Here is an 18,786-nt window from a genome sequence, read left to right on the forward strand (position 1 = left end):
CTGATCAACAGGTTGATCAACAGGCTGATCAACAGGTTGAACTGAGTCCCAAATTGCAGCCTATCCCCTAGTGCATTACTTTTGATGGCTCTGGTCAAAAGTAGTGCACTATGTAGGGAAAATACCGCCATTTGGGCACTCTGATATTCAGAGGTCTGATATTGGTGGGACTCAGAACATGAGTAGTCCTACGGAAACTGAAATACATTCAGACACTGTCAGAAAACATTCAAATAGTTACATTCATTGACAGGCAGTCAGAGAACATTCAAATAGTTACATTCATTGACAATAACACTGATAGTATAGTCATAGACACAGACAGCCTGAATACATTCATAAGAACAACATAGTCAATGACATCGAGAAGTTGTTGATTGAACTGGGGCGGCAGGGTGGTTAGAGCGTTGGACTATTAACCGGAAGGTTGTGAGTTCAAACCTCTGACCTGACAAGGTACAAATCTGTCGTTCTGCCCCTGAACAGGCAGTTAACCCACTGTTCCCAGGCCGTCATTGAAAATAAGAATGTGTTCTTAACTCACTTGCCTAGTTAAATAAAGGTAAAATAAAAAAATAAAAAATAACTACAGGTCTGAGATTGAGGGAGGACACATTTAGAGAGGTTCAACGCAGAGTTGGGCTCAGTTCAACTATCGATTCAGTCAATTCAAAAGTTGAAATTTGGTAAGTTTCAATTAAATCCTTGAATTGTTAAATGCTTTTACTTTCTTTTTTTTTCCATGAATCGACGGAATTGACCGCCAACCAAAACAACCTAACTCAGATACACATATATTCATAGTGTGGTCATTGACACATTGCTCAGAATCTTAAGAGGAATCTTCCAACCAGGATTTCTGGAAAACCATGGAATTTTTTTTGAAAGTATACCTTATGTATTTTTGCAACCCTAGACTTAGCACAGTGAGTTGATATGCTCAATTGCTCATACGAGAATGAGCCGTTACAGAACAATGTAACCAGAGGGGATATTAGCTAGACTAGCATACCTGCTAATTCTATCCTGTAGGGGATATTAGCGAGACTAGCATACCTGCTAATTCTATCCTGTAGGGGATATTAGCGAGACTAGCATACCTGCTAATTCTATCCTGTAGGGGCTATTAGCTAGACTAGCATACCTGCTAATTCTATCCTGTAGGGGATATTAGCGAGACTAGCATACCTGCTAATTCTATCCTGTAGGGGATATTAGCGAGACTAGCATACCTGCTAATTCTATCCTGTAGGGGATATTAGCGAGACTAGCATACCTGCTAATTCTATCCTGTATGGGTTATTAGCTAGACTAGCATACCTGCTAATTCTCCTGTATGGGATATTAGCGAGACTGCATACCTGGGGGGATTTATAGCATACCTGCTAATTCTATCCTGTAGGGGTTATTAGCTAGACTAGCATACCTGCTAATTCTATCCTGTATGGGCTATTAGCTAGACTAGCATACCTGCTAATTCTATCCTGTAGGGGATATTAGCGAGACTAGAATACCTGCTAATTCTATCCTGTAACACAAACCTTTATAGCCATCCAATATGTATTGCACTAATTTAAATGTCCTCTACAAGTTTGAATGTAGCCTATGATATAGGAAGAAACTAATATTGTATAATCACTAGTACGCTAACTGTTTAGTTCAACAGCGATACAGATGCCATCCAACACATCTCACCTAGCCATTACTAGCCATTATAAAGCTCTCCTGTCATCTTTGGTTTATGATTAGCCGGTCGACAATTGACTGAGAATACTCTAGGGTGTGTCACAAACGGCATACTATTACCCTGGTCAAAAGTAGTGCACTTCAAAGAGAATAGGATGCCATTTGTTATGTACACCTCTGTTTGTTTTTTTTAAATCTTCCAAAAAACCCTCCAGGAGTTGTGTTGAAGACCCTTGTGATGAGAGAGGTAAGGTTCCGCAGGTAGGTAATGGAGCCTTTAGTAACAGCAAGTACTTACACCAGGTCTGCATCCCCATAGGGCCCTATTCATAAGTAGTGCACTATAAAGGGATTAGGGTGCCACTTGGAATGCATCCCAGATCGATACAGACTAGGGTGGACACCAACTAACTGAAGTTTGTTTCAAACCAGTTATAGTTCAGTTGGGATGAGTTCATCAGGAATAGTTCAGTTGGGATCAGTTCATCAGGAATAGTTCAGTTGGGATGAGTTCATCAGTAATAGTTCAGTTGGGATGAGTTCATCAGTAATATTTCAGTTTGGATGAGTTCATCAGGAATAGTTCAGTTTGGATGAGTTCATCAGTAATAGTTCAGTTGGGATGAGTTCATCAGTAATATTTCAGTTTGGATGAGTTCATCATCAGTAATATTCAGTTGGGATGTTCAGTTCATCAGTAATAGTTCAGTTGGGATGAGTTCATCAGTAATCAGTTGGGATGAGTTCATCAGTAATAGTTCAGTTGGGATGAGTTCATCAGTAATAGTTCAGTTGGGATGAGTTCATCAGTAATAGTTCAGTTGGGATGAGTTCATCAGTAATAGTTCAGTTGGGATGAGTTCATCAGTAATAGTTCAGTTGGGATGAGTTCATCAGTAATAGTTCAGTTGGGATGAGTTCATCAGTAATAGTTCAGTTCATCAGTAATAGTTCAGTTGGGATGAGTTCATCAGTAATAGTTCAGTTGGGATGAGTTCATCAGTAATAGTTCAGTTGGGATGAGTTCATCAGTAATAGTTCAGTTGGGATGAGTTCATCAGTAATAGTAATAGTTCAGTTGGGATGAGTTCATCAGTAATAGTTCAGTTGGGATGAGTTCATCAGTAATAGTTCAGTTGGGATGAGTTCATCAGTAATAGTTCAGTTGGGATGAGTTCATCAGTAATAGTTCAGTTGGGATGAGTTCATCAGTAATAGTTCAGTTGGGATGAGTTCATCAGTAATAGTTCAGTTGGGATGAGTTCATCAGTAATAGTTCAGTTGGGATGAGTTCATCAGGAATAAAGGCTGATACAGATTACCCATCAGAGATAGTTAAGCATGCACACACAACCACACACACAACCACACACCACACACACAACCACACACAACCACACACCACACACACAACCACACACACAACCACACACAACCACACACAACCACACACAACCACACACACAACCACACACAACCACACACAACCACACACACAACCACACACAACCACACACAACCACACACAACCACACACACAACCACACACAACCACACACACAACCACACACACAACCACACACCACACACACAACCACACACAACCACACACCACACACACAACCACACACATGCACACACAGTCACTCACATACACAAACACACTGGATATGAGATGTATTCTATGCTGTGGTCCCAGGTCAGTGTGATCCCTTCACCTCTGAGCCCTGTCCTTTGATTGGTCGTAGAATGATCTGAAGGCAAGCATGGAAATCTGCAAAAATGGCTCTGAAATAAGGAGAGGAGAGGAGTGAAGAGGAGGAGAGGAGTGAAGAGAGGAGAGAGGAGAGGAGTGAAGAGGAGGAGAGGCGAGAGGAGAGGAGAGAGGAGAGGAGAGGAGAGGAGAGGGAGAGGAGAGGAGAGGAGAGGAGAGGAGAGGAGAGGAGAGGAGAGGAGAGGAGAGGAGAGCTAGAAATAGCTCCTATATAAACTTCTCCACCCTCCTCCTCCCCTGTTAATGGTCTGATGGAGAGTTTAGTAGAAAAGCTGGCCTGTACATGAGGCCAGATCGAAACCTCCCAAGAACCACTGCTGCTCCAGTGACATCAACTTCACTTCCTCTTCAGATAATGACATCACTTCCAGATGTGTGATGTCATCGTGTGGGTGGAGCTTTGAGTCGTTGGTCTTTCCATGTGCTGACCACCGTATCCCATCATGCCGTTGGCTCCGTAGAAGTTCACTCCTGCCATGTGCTGGGTCATCTGGTGGGAGAAACGCGTGCAAACACAAACACAAACGTAAACACAGGGTTGAATACTTTGGTCAAATTGTTCCGTTTATGTAAATATCCTGTTTCACACATACTTCCTCATAGAAACACAATCAAACACACGGTCCTCACAAGCATAGCAATACATTCCAGGTGTGTGTGTGTGTCTCACCTGAGTGATGTTCCACTGTTGCTGCTGACACTGCTGTACTCCGTACACCTGCTGAGGCACGGCCGCCACTCCCCCCTTTATCCCGTTCTGCTGAGCTCCCATCATACCGTTCTGCTGAGCTCCCATCATGCCGCTCTGCTGAGCTCCCATCATGCCATTCTGCTGAGCTCCCATCATGTCATTCTGCTGAGCTCCCATCATGCCGTTCTGCTGAGCTCCCATCATGCCATTCTGCTGAGCTCCCATCATGCCGTTCTGCTGAGCTCCCATCATGCCGTTCTGCTGAGCCCCCATCATGCCGTTCTGCTGAGCTCCCATCATGCCGTTCTGCTGAGCTCCCATCATATCGTTCTGCTGAGCTCCCATGATGCTTTGCTGCCGAGCTCCCATCATGCCGTTCTGCTGAGCTCCCATGATGCTTTGCTGCTGAGCAATCATGTTGTGGGGCACTCCTACCAGGAACGGGGATGTGTTGACCGCTTGCCCCATGACACCCTGTTGAGCCATAAAGCCGTTCTGCTGTGCTAGTACCATTCCGTTCTGCTGTCCTCCCATCATGTCGTTCTGCTGTGCTAGTACCATTCCGTTCTGCTGTCCTCCCATCATGCCGTTCTGTTGTGCTAGTACCATTCCGTTCTGCTGTCCTCCCATCATGCCGTTCTGCTGTGCTAGTACCATTCCGTTCTGCTGTCCTCCCATCATGCCGTTCTGCTGTGCTAGTACCATTCCGTTCTGCTGTCCTCCCATCATGCCGTTCTGCTGTGCTAGTACCATTCCGTTCTGCTGTCCTCCCATCATGCCGTTCTGCTGTGCTAGTACCATTCCGTTCTGCTGTCCTCCCATCATGCCGTTCTGCTGTGCTAGTATCATTCCGTTCTGCTGTCCTCCCATCATGCCGTTCTGCTGTGCTAGTACCATTCCGTTCTGCTGTCCTCCCATCACACCGTTCTGCTGCTGACCAGTCAGGGCCACCATGGAGTGTGATGTGATCATGCCTCCTCCCATCGCCCCCCCCTGCGTGGCCAGGGAATGGTATGATCCGTAGTAGCCCAGCTGGGCTGGGTTCATGTACAGGCCAGCTGGAGATAAAACACATGTTTGCCACTGTTTAAGGGTAAATGTTGGTAGCCTTAGCATGTTCTGTGAACTATCATTAGACTTGATTAAAAATGACCGTTGGTACAGGACAGTTACGAAAAAACAATAGTGACCACTTCTACTCAAAATCAGCTGGAGGTACAAACCTATGCCGACAGAAGAAACACAGTTGAGCCACTAATGTAGCCATAGAATACCATAACCTAGGTTCATTTACAGTCCAAGGACATCAAAGATGATCAACACAGTGACCACCACTTCTCTTACCTCGTGCAGCCAGGTTCTGGTGCCATGTGGGTGTGGTTGCGTAGAGGGAGAGGATGGAGTCCTTAGACATCTTTGTCCTAGAGCCCTCCTGTCTGGGTGCTGAGTCCAGGAACAGGCTGAGGTTCTCGGGTCCCGACGCGGCCACACAACCCCTGGGCATGGAGCTACCCACCGGCTGGAGAGAGGAAACATTGTCACACAGGTTAGTGTGTCTGTCTGTCTGTCTGTTTGTTTGTCTATCTGTCTGTATATAACTGGTCCCTCTCTCTGAATCTCACTGTGGTCTTGGTGGAGGTGGTGGAGGAGGCAGGCAGGGGGCTGAATAGATTCAGGTCAGAGTGCAGCGTAGCTGGGTTAGCCGCCGCAGGACACCCCCTCTCTCCAGGGCTGGATCTACCATTAGATACAACAGCATGAGGAGCAGGAGCGTCTGAAACACACAGACAGAGAGACAGAGACAGAGAGAGACAGAGAGAGACAGAGACAGAGAGAGACAGAGAGACAGAGAGACAGAGAGAGAGAGAGACAGAGAGACAGAGAGAGACAGAGAGACAGAGAGAGACAGAGACAGAGAGAGACAGAGAGACAGAGAGACAGAGAGACAGAGAGAGACAGAGAGACAGAGAGAGACAGAGACAGAGAGAGACAGAGAGACAGAGAGACAGAGAGACAGAGAGAGACAGAGAGACAGAGAGAGACAGAGAGAGACAGAGAGACAGAGAGAGACAGAGACAGAGAGAGACAGAGAGACAGAGAGAGACAGAGAAAGTACTATTTAGACTGGGTACCTGTTTGTGCTCTCGTCAACTCCTTGTCGTGTTTGACTTAACCAATCATTATTGGGTTGGCAAGAGCACAAACAGATATAGGACCAGGCCAATGTTGCTACAGATATTGACCAAATCTATTTGTATGTGTAGAGAGGTGTACTGATACCAAGTCCTAGGAGGTCTGAGATAGATGGAGACTGTGTCTTTGGGCTGTTTTCTCTCTTCTGAAAGAGTCAACAACAAAGACAGCATGAATAACTGAAGACAAATAAATACCAAACCTAGAATAGAAGATATTTTGTAGAATACTGTACACACATTCAAACTCACCAACTTCATCTTCTCAAACACTACTGGCTCCTTAGGGATGTTTTCACAGCTCTTCTCTTTCTAAATGAGGGAGAAGCAGAGGTCAGAAGATTGAGAGAGTGAGAAACCTGTCCAACCAAAAACATAGAGACCCAGAAAACCTGAGCCTACGCCTTCACTATGGTGAATCACTAAAACAATACAGAAATACACTACGGAAAAAGAAGGAACAGCACGTCAGAAATCAGCTCAATGTAATTGAAGAATCAGTAGAATCTAACAACTTCTGGGTTAATTGGAAAACACTAAACAAACAACAACATGAAGAGTTATCGATCCAAAACGGAGATAAATCACTTCTCCAATCTTTTTGGTTCTATAACAAAGAACAAACAGCAACAGCATATACATGATCAAATATAAATCTTAGAATCAACTGTTAAAGACCCCACTGGATTCTCCAACTACATTGAATGAACTACAGGACAAAATACAAACAGTCCAACCCAAAAATAACTGTGGTGTTGATGGTTTCCTCAATGAAATGATGAAATATACAGACCACTAATTCCAATTGGCTATACTTAAACTTTTTAACATCATCCTTAGGTCTGGCGTTTTCCCCAATATTTGGAACCAAGGACTGATCACCCCAATCCACAAAATTTGAGAAAAATTTGACCCCAATAATAACTACTGGGATATGCGTCAACAGCAACCTTGGGAAAATCCTCTGCATTATCATTAACAGCAGACTCGTACATTTGCTCAGTAAAAACAATGTACTGAGCAGATGTTAATTTTTTTTTTTACCAAAGTACAGTACGGCAGACCACGTATTCACCTTGTACACCATCAAATCAAATAACATTTTATTGGTCACATACACATATTTAGCAGATGTTATTTTGGGTGTAGCGAAATGCTTGTGTTCCTAGCTCCAACCAAGGAGGACCTACAGCAGCACCTAGATCTTCTGCACAGATTCTGCCAGACCTGGGCCCTGACAGACCTGGGCCCTGACAGACCTGGGCCCTGACAGACCTGGGCCCTGACAGATCTGGGCCCTGACAGACCTGGGCCCTGACAGGCCTGGGCCCTGACAGACCTGGGCCCTGACAGTCCATCTCAGTAAGACAAAACACACATCACGACAAGAGAGACAACACTTCATAAAGAAAGACACCACAACACTACATAAAGACAGACACCACAACACTACATAAAGAGAGACACCACAACACTACATAAAGAGAGACAACACAACACTACATAAAGAGAGACACCACAACACTACATAAAGACAGACAACACAACACTACATAAAGAGAGACAACACAACACTACATAAAGACAGACAACACAACACAACATAAAGAGAGACAACACAACACTACATAAAGACAGACAACACAACACTACATAAAGACAGACAACACAACACTACATAAAGAGAGACCTGAGACATCAACATAGCAAGGCAGAAACACATAACACAGCATGGTAGCAACACAACATAACAACAACAGCATGGTAGCAACACAACATAACAACAACAGCATGGTAGCAACACAACATAACAACAACAGCATGGTAGCAACACAACATGACAACAACAGCATGGTAGCAACACAACATAACAACAACAGCATGGTAGCAACACAACATAACAACAACAGCATGGTAGCAACACAACATGACAACAACAGCATGGTAGCACCACAACATGACAACAACAGCATGGTGGCAACACAACATGACAACAACAGCATGGTGGCAACACAACATGACAACAACAGCATGGTAGCAACACAACATGACAACAACAGCATGGTAGCAACACAACAATGACAACAACAGCATGGTAGCAACACAACATGACAACAACAGCATGGTAGCAACACAACATAACAACAGCATGGTAGCAACACAACATGACAACACCAGCATGGTAGCAACACAACATGACAACAACAGCATGGTAGCAACACAACATGACAACAACAGCATGGTAGCAACACAACATAACAACAACAGCATGGTAGCAACACAACATAACAACAACAGCATGGTAGCAACACAACATGACAACAACAGCATGGTAGCAACACAACATAACAACAACAGCATGGTAGCAACACAACATGACAACAACAGCATGGTAGCAACACAACATGACAACAACAGCATGGTAGCAACACAACATGACAACAACAGCATGGTAGCAACACAACATGACAACAACAGCATGGTAGCAACACAACATGACAACAACAGCATGGTAGCAACACAACATAACAACAACAGCACAAACGTCAAGAAGGTACTGTAGAGATATAAATATTTTAAAACGTTTTTTAACTAGACAGTTAAGAACAAATAATTTTTTACAATGACAGCCTACCAAAAGGCCTTGTGGAGACGGGGGCCTGGGGTTAAAATAAATAAATACAATATAGGACAAAAACACACATCACAACAAGAGACACAACACCACATAAAGAGATACCCAAGACAACAACATGGTAGCAACACAACATGGTAGCAGTACAAAACATGGTACAAACATTATAGGGTACAGACAACAGCACAAAGGGCAAGAAGGTAGAGACAACAATACATCACACAAAGCAGCCACAACTGTCAGTAAGAGTGTCCATGATTGAGTCTTTGAATGAAGAGATGGAGATAAAACTGTCCAGTTTGAGTGTTTGTTGCAGCTCGTTCCAGTCGCTAGCTGCAGCGAACTGAAAAGAGGAGAGGCCCAGGGATGTGTGTGCTTTGGGGACCTTTAACAGAATGTGACTGGCAGAATGGGTGTTGTACGTGGAGGATGAGGGCTGCAGTAGATATCTCAGATAGGGAGGGAGTTGAGGATTAAGCTGGTTTTATAAACAAGCATCAACCAGTGGGTCTTGCGACGGGTATACCAAGATGACCAGTTTACAGAGGAGTAGAGAGTCCTGCGAAAGTATTCACCCCCATTGGTATTTTTCCTATTTTGGTGCCTTACAACCTGGAATTAAAATAGATTTTGGGGGGGTTTGTATCATTTGATTTACACAACATGCCTACCACTTTGAAGATGCTAAATATTTGTTCTTGTGTGTGTAACAAACAAGAAACAAGACAAAAAACTCAAGTGCCCCCCCCCCCCCAGCCACCTTTGTGAGCCACCTTTTGCAGCAATTACAGCTGCAAGTCTCTTGGGGTATGTTTCTATAAACTTGGCACATCAAGCCACTGGGATTTTTGCCCATTCTTCAAGGCAAAACAGCTCCAGCTCCTTCAAGTTGGATGGTTTCCGCTGGTGTACAGCAATCTTTAAGTCATACCACCGATTCTCAGTTGGATTGAGGTCTGGACTTTGACTAGGCCATTCCAAGACATTTAAATGTTTCCCATTAAACCACTTGAGTGTTACTTTAGCAGTTTGTTTAGAGTTATTGTTCTGCTGGAAGGTGAACCTCCATCCCAGCCTCAAATCTCTGGTAGACTTAAACAGGTTTCCCTCAAGAATTTAGCACCATCCATCATTCCTTCGATTCTGACCAGTTTCCCAGTCCCTACTGATACAAAACATCCCCACAGCATGATGCTGCCACCACCATGTTTCACGGTGGGGGTGATGGGAGGTGTTGGGTTTGCGCCAGACATAGCATTTTCCTTGATGGCCAAAAAGCTACATTTTAGTCTCTTCTAACCAGAGTACCTTCTTCCATATGTTTGTGGAGTCTCCCACATGCCTTTTGGCGACCTCCAAATGTGTTTGCTTATTATTTTTCTTTAAGCAATGGATTTTTTTGGCCACTCTTCCATAAAGCCCAGCTCTGTGGAGTGTGTGGCTTAAAGTGGTCCTATGGACAGATACTCCAATCTCTGCTGTGGAGCTTTGCAGCTCCTTCAGGGTTATCTTTGGTCTGTGGAGTGTGCCTCTTAAAGTGGTCCTTGCCTGGACAGATACTTCTTGCTGTGGGCTTTGCAGCTCCTTCAGGGTTATCTTTGGTCTCTTTGTTGCCTCTTTTATTAATGCCCTTTAATGGTGGGTTTTGGGGATGTTCAACCCTTCTTGATATTTTGTTGCCTCTCTGATTGATCTGCCCTCCTTTGCCTGGTCCGTGAGTTTTGGTGGGCGGCCCTCTCTTGGCAGGTTTGTTGTGGTGCCATATTCTTTCCATGTTTTAATAATGGATTTAATGGTGCTCTGTGGGATGTTCAACGTTTCTGATATTTTTTTATAACCCAACCCTGATCTGATCTGTACTTCTCCACAACTTTGTCCCTGGCCTGTTTGGAGAGCTCCTTGGTCTTCATAGTGCCACTTGCTTGGTGGTGCCACTTGCTTGGTGGTGCCACTTGCTTGGTGGTGCCACTTGCTTGGTGGTGCCACTTGCTTGGTGGTGCCACTTGCTTGGTGGTGTTGCAGACTCTGGGGCCTTTCAGAACAGGTGTAGATATACTGAGATCATGTGACAGATCATGTGACACTTAGATTGCACACAGCTGACTTTATTGAACTAATTATGTGACATCTGAAGGTAATTGGTTGCACCAGATCTTATTCAGGAGTTTCATAGCAAAGGGGGTGAATACAAATACACACACCACTTTTCCGTTCTTTATTTTTTAATTTTTTAAAACAAGTTACTTTTTAAAATTTCAGCCACAACTCCGTGAGGCACAAAATATTACAGTATTTAATTATTATTGTCACGTTCTGACCTTTATTTCCTTTGTTTTGTCATTATTTAGTATGGTCAGGGCGTGAGTTGGGGTGGGCAGTCTATGTTTGTTTTTCTATGATTTGGGTATTTCTATGTTTCGGCCTAGTATGGTTCTCAATCAGAGGCAGGTGTCATTAGTTGTCTCTGATTGAGAATCATACTTAGGTAGCCTGGGTGTCACTGTGTGTTTGTGGGTGATTGTTCCTGTCTTTGTGATTTGCACCCGATAGTGCTGTTTTTGGTTTTTTCACATTTCTTGTTTTTGTAAGTTGTTCATGTGTACGTTTACATGTTAAAAGAACCATGGACAATTACGCCGCATATTGGTCCTCTGATCCTTTTCGCCTCTCCTCTTCAGATGAAGAGGAGGACGACCGTGACAATTATTTAATTTTTTGACCTTTATTTAACTAGGCAAGTCAGTTAAGAACCAATTCTTACTTTCAATGACGGCTTAGGAACAGTGGGTTAACTGCCTGTTCAGGGGCAGAACGACAGATTTTTACCTTGTCAGCTCGGGGATTCAATCTTGCAACGTTTGGTTACTAGTCCAACGCTCTAACCACTAGGCAACCCTGCTGCCCCCCCTCTAACCACTAGGCTACCCTGCCGCCCCCCCTCTAACCACTAGGCTACCCTGCCGCCCCGTTGGTAGTTTAATCTTCCACGTAGGTCATCTATTTTATTTTCCAGAATGGAAATAAGTGGGGGTTTATTCGATCACCTTCTCAGAAGGCTGCCTGCCCTTCGGCCCCTTTTTCTCCGCCTTCTCTTCCCGCAAATCACAGGGATTTGGGCCTGTTCCCGGGAAAGCAGTTCACCTCGGGCTCATCGGACTCGTGGTGAGTAATCGTAGTCCTGATGTTATTTTCGGTCATAGCGGCAACATTATGTGCAAAATAAGTTAAAGTAAGTTACAAATAACACAAAGAAACTAACAAAAAAACAACAAATAAAACGTCAGCCTTGTTCTCCGGCACATCAGTAAAAACAACGTTATAAACATTAAGGCTGTGAGGAGGAGGGTTTATTCTCCAGGTCTTTAACCGTTTTCCAGAACTTCTTGGGGCCGACCCACAGAGAGAGAACTGCTCCTTAAAGTAACTAGCTTTGGCCTTCCGGGTAGCCTGAGTGCACTTACAGTATTTCTCATGTGCCTGAACAAGAGCCAGTCAGCCTGAGTATGCTGAGCCTTTCACCAAATGGAACTGCAAGATCATGGTTAAACCAGGGGCTGAACCTGTTTTTAATTCTACTTTTCTTTATGTTAACAATTCCACTGAAAATATCAAAGGAGAAGGTCCAAGTGTCTTAGACATCAAGCTGAATCTACACCATTAACGGAAAACACCAGACTACTATACCTATCAGGAATATTAGTGAGGATAACATCAAAATACTGGAATCAGTTATAGAACCCATTGGCCTTTTATGGTTCTGAGGTCTGGGGTCCGCTCACCAACCAAGAATTCATAAAATGGGACAAACACCAAATTGAGACTCTGCATGCAGAATACTGCAAAAATATCCTCTGTGTACAACGTAGAACACCAAATAATGCATGCAGAGCAGAATTAGGCCGATTCCCGCTAATTATCAAAATCCAGAAAAGAGACGTTAAATTCTACAACCACCTAAAAGGAAGCGATTCTCAAACCTTCCATAACAAAGCCATCACCTACAGAGAGATAAACCTGGAGAAGAGTCCCCTAATCAAGCTGGTCCTGGGGCTCTGTTCACAAACACAAACACACCCCACAGAGCCCCAGGACCAGCTGGCTTAGGGGACTCTTCTCCAGGTTCAGCAACATAATTAGAGGACAGCAACATAATTAGAGGACAGCAACATAATTAGAGGACAGCAACATAATTAGACCCAAACAAATCATAAGAAAACAAAAAGATAATTACTTGACACATTGGAAAGAATTTACAAAAAAACAGAGCAAACTAGAATGCTATTTGGCCCTAAACAGAGAGTACACAGCGGCAGAATACCTGACCACTGTGACTGACCCAAAATTAAGGAAAGCTTTGACTATGTACAGGCTCAGTGAGCATAGCCTTGCTATTGAGAAAGGCCGACGTAGGCAGACAGGGCTCTCAAGAGAAGACAGGCTATGTGCTCACTGCCCACAAAATGAGGTGGAAACTGAGCTGCACTTCCTAACCTCCTGCACAATGTATGGCCATATTAGAGACATATTTCCCTCAGATTACACAGATCCACAAAGAATTTGAAAACAAACCCAATTTTGATAAACTCTCATATCTACTGGGTGAAATACCACAATGTGCATCACAGCAGCAAGATGTGTGACCTGTTGCCACAAGAAAAGGTCAACCAGTGAAGAACAAACACCATTGTAAATACAACCCATATTTATGCTTATTTATTTTATCTTTTACCATTGGAAACACATTTATGTTGATTTATTTTCCCTTTTGCAATGAATTACAACACTGTATATATACAAAGTATAACAATTGAAATGATTTTGGAACTTCTGTGAGTGTAATGTTTACTGTTAATTTGAATTCTGTCACGCCCTGGTCTTAGTATTTAGTGTTTTCTTTATTATTTTGGTCAGGCCAGGGTGTGACATGGGTTATTTATGTGGTGTGTTTTGAGTGTTTCGTGGGTGATTGTTCCTGTCTCTGTGTTTTGCACCAGATAGGACTGTTTTAGGTTTTCGCACGTTTGTTGTTTTGTTAGTTCATTCGTGTACAGTTTCTTTATTAAAGTACAATGAATAACAACCACGCTGCATTTTGGTCCGCCTCTACTTCACCTAAAGAAAACCCTTACAAATAGTTTATTTAACTTTTGTTTGTTATTTATTTCCCTTGCTTTGGTAATGTAAACATACGTTTCCCATGCCAATAATGCCATATAAGCAATATATTGAATTTGAAATTAATTGGGAGAGATAGGGAGAGAGTGGGGGGGAGGGGGAGAGAGTGGGGGGGGAGGGGGGAGTAGAGGGGGGGAGTAGAGGGGAGAGGGAGAGAGTGGAGGGAGTAGAGGGAGAGAGTGGGGGAGTAGAGGGGGAGAGAGTGGAGGGGAGTAGAGGGGAGAGGGAGAGAGTGGAGGGGGGAGGGAGAGGGGAGAGGGAGGGAGAGTGGAGGGAGAGAGTGGAGGGAGAGAGGGAGGGAGAGAGGGAGGGGAGAGGGAGAGAGGGGGAGAGAGTGGGGGGAGGGGAGAGAGTGGAGGGAGAGGGAGAGAGTGGGGGGAGAGGGAGGGAGAGAGTGGAGGGGAGAGGGAGAGAGTGGAGGAGAGAGGGAGGGGGGAGTGGGGGAGAGGGAGAGAGTGGGGGAGAGGGAGAGAGTGGGGGAGCGAGAGACAGCATCTGAAAAATTCAAATTCAATGCCTTAATTCATTATTTAAATTAACTGTGTGTGTGTGTGTCTCACTCTAAGCTTGTTGACATCTAGGATCTTGTCCATGTACTTCTTCTTCTCATATTTGTCTCTGATGAACATCTCTGCTGACCTACACAGGAGGGTTAAGGAGAGAGACTGCAGGTCTGCATCACACACACACACACAGTATACACATCCACACACACACACCCACACACAGTATACACACCCACACACAGTATACACACACACACAGTATACACACCCACACACACACGCAGTATACACACCCACACACACACACACACACACAGTATACACACCTACACACAGTATACACACACACACACACAGTATACACACCCACACACAGTATACACACACACACAGTATACACACCCACACACAGTATACACACACACACACAGTATACACACACACACAGTATACACACCCACACACACACACAGTATACACACACACACAGTATACACACACACACACACACACAGTATACACACCACACACAGTATACACACCCACACACAGTATACACACACACACAGTATACACACCCACACACACACACAGTATACAGTATACACACCCCACACACACATACACAGTATACACACCCACACACAGTATACACACCCACACACAGTATACACACCCACACACACACGCAGTATACACACACACACGCAGTATACACACACACATACACACACACACACACACAGTATACACACACATACACACACACACACACACACACAGTATACACACAGTATACACACACACAGTACATACACAGTATACATACACAGTATACATACACAGTATACACACACACACACACACACAGTATACACACACACACACACACACAGTATACACACACACACAGTATACACACACACACAGTATACACACACAGTATATACACACACACACACACACAGTATACACACACACACACACACAGTATACACACACACACACACAGTATACACACACACACAGTATACACACGAGTCACACACACTCACACAGTGCTGTAAGGATACTGGTCAGTCTCTGGTCGTATGAAGCACTCTGATAGGAAAGCTTCATAAAGTCGTCTGGCCTTGGCATTCCCCATCTCCTGAACACACTGCAGACAGACAGACAGACCCACACAGTTATTAACATCTACTGAACAAACTGCAGAGACAAAGAGACACAGTTAGTTGAACTATCTAGTAAAGACAAGGGCTGTTTCTCCTTCTCCTCTCCTCTCCTACCTCCCCTCCCCTCTCCTCTCCTCTCCTCTCTCCTCTCCTCTCCTCTCCTCTCCTCTCCTCTCTCCCCTCCTCTCCTCCCCCTGCCCTCCCCTCTCCTCCCCTGCCCTCCCCTCTCCTCCTCTCCCCTCTCCTCTCCTCTCTCCCCTCCCCTGCCCTCCTCTCCTCTCCCCTGCCCTCCCCTCTCCTCCCCTGCCCTCCCCTCCTCTCCTCTCCCCTCCTCTCCCCTCCCCTCCCCTCCTCTCCTCTCCTCTCCTCTCCTCTCCCCTCTCCCTCTCCTCTCCCCTCCTCTCCCCTGCCCTCCCCTCCTCTCCTCTCCCCTGCCCTCCCTCTCCTCTCCTCTCCCCTGCCCTCCCCCCCCCCTCCCTCCCCTGCCCTCCCCTCTCCTCCTCTCCCCTCTCTCTCCTCTCCCCTCCCCTCCCCTGCCCTCCCCTCCCTCCTCCTCTCCCCCTCTCCCCTCTCCTCTCCTCTCCCCTCCCCTCCCCTGCCCTCCCCTCTCCTCCTCCCCCCCTCTCCTCCTCTCCTCTCCCTCCCCTCCCCTGCCCTCCTCTCCTCTCCCCTGCCCTCCCCTCCCCTCCCCTGCCCTCCCTCTCCTCTCCCCTGCCCTGCCCTGCCCTCCCCTCCCTCCTCTGCCCTCCCCTCCCCTCCCTCCTCTCCTCTCCCCTCCCTCCTCTCCTCCCCTCCCCTGCCCTCCCCTCCTCCTCCTCTCCCCTGCCCTCCTCCCCTCCCTCCCCCTGCCCTGCCCTCCTCTCCCTCCCTCCCCTGCCCTCCTCTCCTCTCCTCCCCCTGCCCTGCCCTCCCCTCCTCTCCTCTCCCCTGCCCTCCCCCCTCCCCTGCCCTCCTCTCCTCTCCTCTCCCCTGCCCTCTCCCTCTCCTCTCCCCTGCCCTCCCCTCTCCTCTCCTCTCCTCCCCTCCCCTCCCCTCCCCTGCCCTGCCCTGCCCTGCCCTGCCCTGCCCTGCCCTGCCCTGCTCTCCTCCCCTCCCCTGCCCTCCTCTCCTCTCCTCTCCCCTGCCCTGCCCTCCCCCTCCTCTCCTCTCCCCTGCCCTCCCTCCTCCCTCTCCCTCCCCCTGCCCTCCCCTCCCTCTCCTCTCCCCTGCCCTCCCCTCTCCTCCTCCCCCTCTCCTCTCCTCTCCCCTCCCCTGCCCTCCTCCTCTCCCTCCCTGCCCTCCCCTCCCTCCCCTGCCCTCCCCTCCTCTCCTCTCCTCCCCCTCCCCTCCCCTCCCCTCCTCTCCTCTCCTCTCCCCTTCTCTCCTCTCCTCTCCCTCCTCTCCCCTGCCCTCCCCCCCTCCTCTCCTCCCCCTCCCTCCTCCCCTCCCCCTCCCTCCCCTCCCCTGTCCTCCCCTGCCCTCCCCTCTCCTCTCTCCCTCCCTCCCCCTCCCCTCCCCTCCCCTGCCCTCCCCTCCTCTCCCCTCTCCCCTCTCCTCTCCTCTCCCCTCCTCTCCCCTCCCCTCCCCTCCCCTCCTCTCCTCCAGAGAAAGACACATTGAGGGTTTTAGTTCCTCCTCCCCCTCCCCCCCCTGCCCTCCTCTCCTCTTGCCCTGCCCTGCCCTCCCCTCCTCTTATCCCCTGCCCTCCCTCCCCTGCCCTCCTCTCCCTCCCCTGCCCTTTATGTTCCCCTGCCCTGCCCTCCCCTCTTGCCTTCCCCTGAAGAGATAAAGATAGTGATCCCCTGCCCTGCCCTCCCCTCCCCTCCTCTCCTCTAGTGATCCCCTGCCCTCCTCTAGAGATCCTCTCCTCTGGTGCCCTGCCCTCCCCTGATAGAGATCCCCTGCCCTCCCCTCCCCTGCCCTCCTGATCCTCTCCTCTCCTCTCCCCTAGCCCTGCCCTCCCCTCTCCTCTCCTCTCCTCCCCCCTGCCCTCCCCTCTCCTCTAGTCCTCTCCCCTCCCCTCTCCCCTCCCCTAGCCCTGCCCTGCCCTGCCCTGCCCTGCCCTAGCCCTGCCCTGCCCTGCCCTGCATCTTTCCTGGACTCCCCTGCCCTCCTCTCCTCTCCTCAACCCTGCCCTGCCCTCCCCTCCCCTCCTCTCCTCTCCCCTGCCCTGATTACTCCCTCTGTCTCCCCTGCCCTCCCCTGATCCATCTCCAGTTTGCCCTCCCCTCTCCTCTCCCCTCCTCTCCCCTGCCCTCCCTTGGTCCAGGTCTCCAGACTTGACCCTGCCCTCCCCTCCCTCCCCCCTCCTCTCCCAGCCCGGATCCCCTCTCCTCCTCTCCTCCTCTCCCCTCCCCTGCCCTCCCCTCCTGTTTAAAAGCATTGTAGAAGGTCAGAGAAAGACACATTGAGGGTTTTAGTTCTATTAGCCCGGCCGCCCGTGTAGGTGTTTTGCTGAAAGTTCGACAACAAGGCTTTATCTGCCTTCCCAATGAAAACGAGTTATAAAATACTAACATGTATTTTATGTTAAAGAGATGGTGCATGTTGCCTTCCCAATGAAGAGATAAAGATAGTGATAGAGCTAGTGATAGAGATAGTGATAGAGATAGTGATAGAGATAGAGATAGTGATAGAGATAGTGATAGAGATGGTGATAGAGATAGTGATAGAGATAGTGATAGAGATAGTGATAGAGATAGTGATAGAGATAGTGATAGAGATAGTGATAGAGATAGTGATAGAGATAGTGATAGAGATAGTGATAGAGATAGTGATAGAGATAGTGATAGAGATAGTGATAGAGATGGTGATAGAGATGGTGATAGAGATAGTGATAGAGATAGTGATAGAGATGGTGATAGAGATGGTGATAGAGATAGTGCATGTTTCTGGACGATGCTGCCTTGTTGACAACATGACTGAGCAGAGCAGATTACTGTTCTGTGCTCTAGCAGATGATCACATGACCAG

At 47.1% G+C, this 18,786-nt stretch overlaps 1 protein-coding gene and 1 long non-coding RNA gene across 2 annotated transcripts in view; both read right to left on the bottom strand.

Annotated features, from left to right (window-relative positions):
• Window positions 1-223: 223 nt before the first annotated feature.
• On the bottom strand, window positions 224-2,343 carry LOC121841542. The gene is made up of 2 exons (XR_006080586.1): window positions 1,383-2,343; window positions 224-1,320 (listed from the first exon to the last, which is right to left on the bottom strand). It is a non-coding gene; the product is annotated as an uncharacterized LOC121841542 (long non-coding RNA).
• Window positions 2,344-3,249: 906 nt separating this feature from the next.
• The window catches only part of LOC121841528 (stromal membrane-associated protein 2-like), a 36,076-nt gene continuing 20,539 nt past the window's right edge, over window positions 3,250-18,786 (bottom strand). Inside the window, exons 3-10 of the mRNA XM_042310547.1 lie at window positions 15,733-15,818; window positions 14,714-14,792; window positions 6,596-6,655; window positions 6,432-6,489; window positions 5,774-5,925; window positions 5,496-5,670; window positions 4,131-5,209; window positions 3,250-3,950 (exon numbers count right to left, since the gene is read on the bottom strand). Coding sequence (XP_042166481.1) covers window positions 3,822-3,950; window positions 4,131-5,209; window positions 5,496-5,670; window positions 5,774-5,925; window positions 6,432-6,489; window positions 6,596-6,655; window positions 14,714-14,792; window positions 15,733-15,818 — 1,818 coding nt within the window. The 3' untranslated portion in view covers window positions 3,250-3,821. The remainder of the gene's footprint in view (window positions 3,951-4,130; window positions 5,210-5,495; window positions 5,671-5,773; window positions 5,926-6,431; window positions 6,490-6,595; window positions 6,656-14,713; window positions 14,793-15,732; window positions 15,819-18,786) is intronic.

The sequence above is a fragment of the Oncorhynchus tshawytscha genome, linkage group LG31 (assembly GCF_018296145.1).
Source record: "Oncorhynchus tshawytscha isolate Ot180627B linkage group LG31, Otsh_v2.0, whole genome shotgun sequence".
Lineage (NCBI taxonomy): Eukaryota > Metazoa > Chordata > Actinopteri > Salmoniformes > Salmonidae > Oncorhynchus > Oncorhynchus tshawytscha.